We start from the raw sequence: 1,856 nt of genomic DNA, 5'->3' as shown, positions 1-1,856 counted from the left end.
ATAATACCCTCTAGGTCAGTGATGGCGAACCTTTTGAGCTCGGCGTGTCAGCATTTTGCAAAACCCTAACTTAACTCTGGTGCCGTGTCACATATAGAAATTTTTTGATATTTGCAACCATAGTAAAACAAAGACTTATATTTTTGATATTTATTTTAAATATTTAAATGTCATTTAACAAAGAAAAATCAACCAAAAAAATGAGTTCGCGTGTCACCTCTGACACGCGTGTCACCTCTGACACGCGGGTCATAGGCTCGCCCTCACTGTCCTAGGTGGCCACTGGGTCAGCACAGGTGGATGTCTCATTTCTTGTCCCACAGCCACCCTCCGAGTTTTGGGGCTTACCTTCCCCTTTGCCTCTCAGACTCCTGCCCCCTAACACAGATGCAATGTCTTTTTTTTTTAAAAAAGATTTTTAGAGAGAGAAGAAGGGAGAGGGAGAGAAAGAAATATTGATGTGAGAGGGAAACATCAATCAGTTGCCTCCTCCACACCCCCTACCAGGGATCAAGCTCCCAAGCCGGGCATGTGCCCTGACTGGGAATCAAGCCGGCAACCTTTTGGTGCCGCTCAACCAACTGAGCCACACTGGCCAGAGCAACACGGATGCATTTTCTTAAGCACTGCTCTCAGTTACGCCTTTCTCTGCTAAAAACCTGTGATGGTTCCCCGTGCTGCCTGTGTGCCCGTAACAGGCGGGGCCGCCTGTCTCCGCACAGCGTCAGACCTGCCACTCCGTTAGCTGGTGGCCTCGTCGCCCCCAAACCTTCATCTGCATTTCCACTTCTGGCCCTCGGTGTGGTCGTGCCTGCACCCCACACCCTCTTCCCACATCACTCCCTATCTGCAGACCCCATTTGCTCTTCAAGACGCAGCTCAGGCCCCACGTAGCCAGCGATGGCTCAGTAGCTCACATTGACCGCCCCTTTTCTGCGTGTCCGCGTAACTAACATCATGAGTACGTACTAGTATTGCCTCGGATTGCTCTCCGTGGCTCCTTGTGTTGCTGTGGTCTGCCCAGGTAGACAGTGAGCTTCCTTGGAGCCGAGACTGTCTCCTACACAGTGTTTATATCCTGTGGGTGTTTGCTGCAGTGACCAGCAGTCAGAGGTGCTCAGAAACTGCTTAGCATTGAGTTGCGAAGCCAGCGGCAGGAAGGGTTCTTCCCTCCGAAGGTAACCTCCCTTTTCCCGGCAGCTCGCGGATGAAACGTTCTCCCAAGGCCCGCCGGAAGCACCAGGTCAACGGCTGCCCCGGAGACGCAGAGAAGGACAGGCTCATCACCACAGACAGCGACGGCACTTACAAGAGGCCTCCCGGCGTCCACAACTCCGCCTACATGGGCTGCCCAGTGCGTAGTGCTGACCCTCCCTTCTGGAATCAGTGTTGGGTGGCTCCTTGGGTGGAGAACGAACAGGAGGGGGGCGCTGCGCTCTGTGCGGGGTTGATGCCCGGTGGCTGCCGCTCCGGGGCCGGCTGGGTTGGAGGCAGGTGGGGAAGGGAGGGAGGGGACTGCTCGTTGGAGGGCAGCCTTCAGTCCTGTAAACCAGGGGCTGCTGGCTGAGCCCTCGGGAGACACCACATGTTTTTCCTTTCTGTGTGCGAGCCCTTTCCTCTTGGGCTTCAGCCTGGGCACTCCCTGAGGTTGAGTGGGACACAAAGAAGAATATCCAGAAGGTTGTTTTTTATCCCCTGGGCTCTTTGGGTTTCTTGTTGATAGAAAGGATATTTAGGGTTTTGTCCCTCCCTTCTGTTTCTAGAGTGCTAAGAAGATATATTTGCTCATTATCTATATACATAGTATGTACATATATATAATACATGTATATATAATTTTAATATATATAATTTAT

The 1,856-nt window shown here is 52.0% G+C and overlaps 1 protein-coding gene across 1 annotated transcript in view; it reads left to right on the top strand.

Moving 5' to 3' along the window:
• KIAA1549 (KIAA1549 ortholog) overlaps nucleotides 1-1,856 on the top strand; it is a 105,621-nt gene that overhangs the window by 73,887 nt on the left and 29,878 nt on the right. The window contains exons 14-15 of the mRNA XM_014546701.1: nucleotides 1,025-1,113; nucleotides 1,201-1,354. Of these exons, the coding sequence (XP_014402187.1) occupies nucleotides 1,025-1,113; nucleotides 1,201-1,354 (243 nt within the window). The remainder of the gene's footprint in view (nucleotides 1-1,024; nucleotides 1,114-1,200; nucleotides 1,355-1,856) is intronic.

Source organism: Myotis brandtii, unplaced genomic scaffold, assembly GCF_000412655.1.
Source record: "Myotis brandtii unplaced genomic scaffold, ASM41265v1 scaffold455, whole genome shotgun sequence".
Classification (NCBI taxonomy): domain Eukaryota; kingdom Metazoa; phylum Chordata; class Mammalia; order Chiroptera; family Vespertilionidae; genus Myotis; species Myotis brandtii.
Note: the sequence above shows the minus strand (reverse complement) of the source record. Positions and strands in the feature narration are given on the sequence as shown.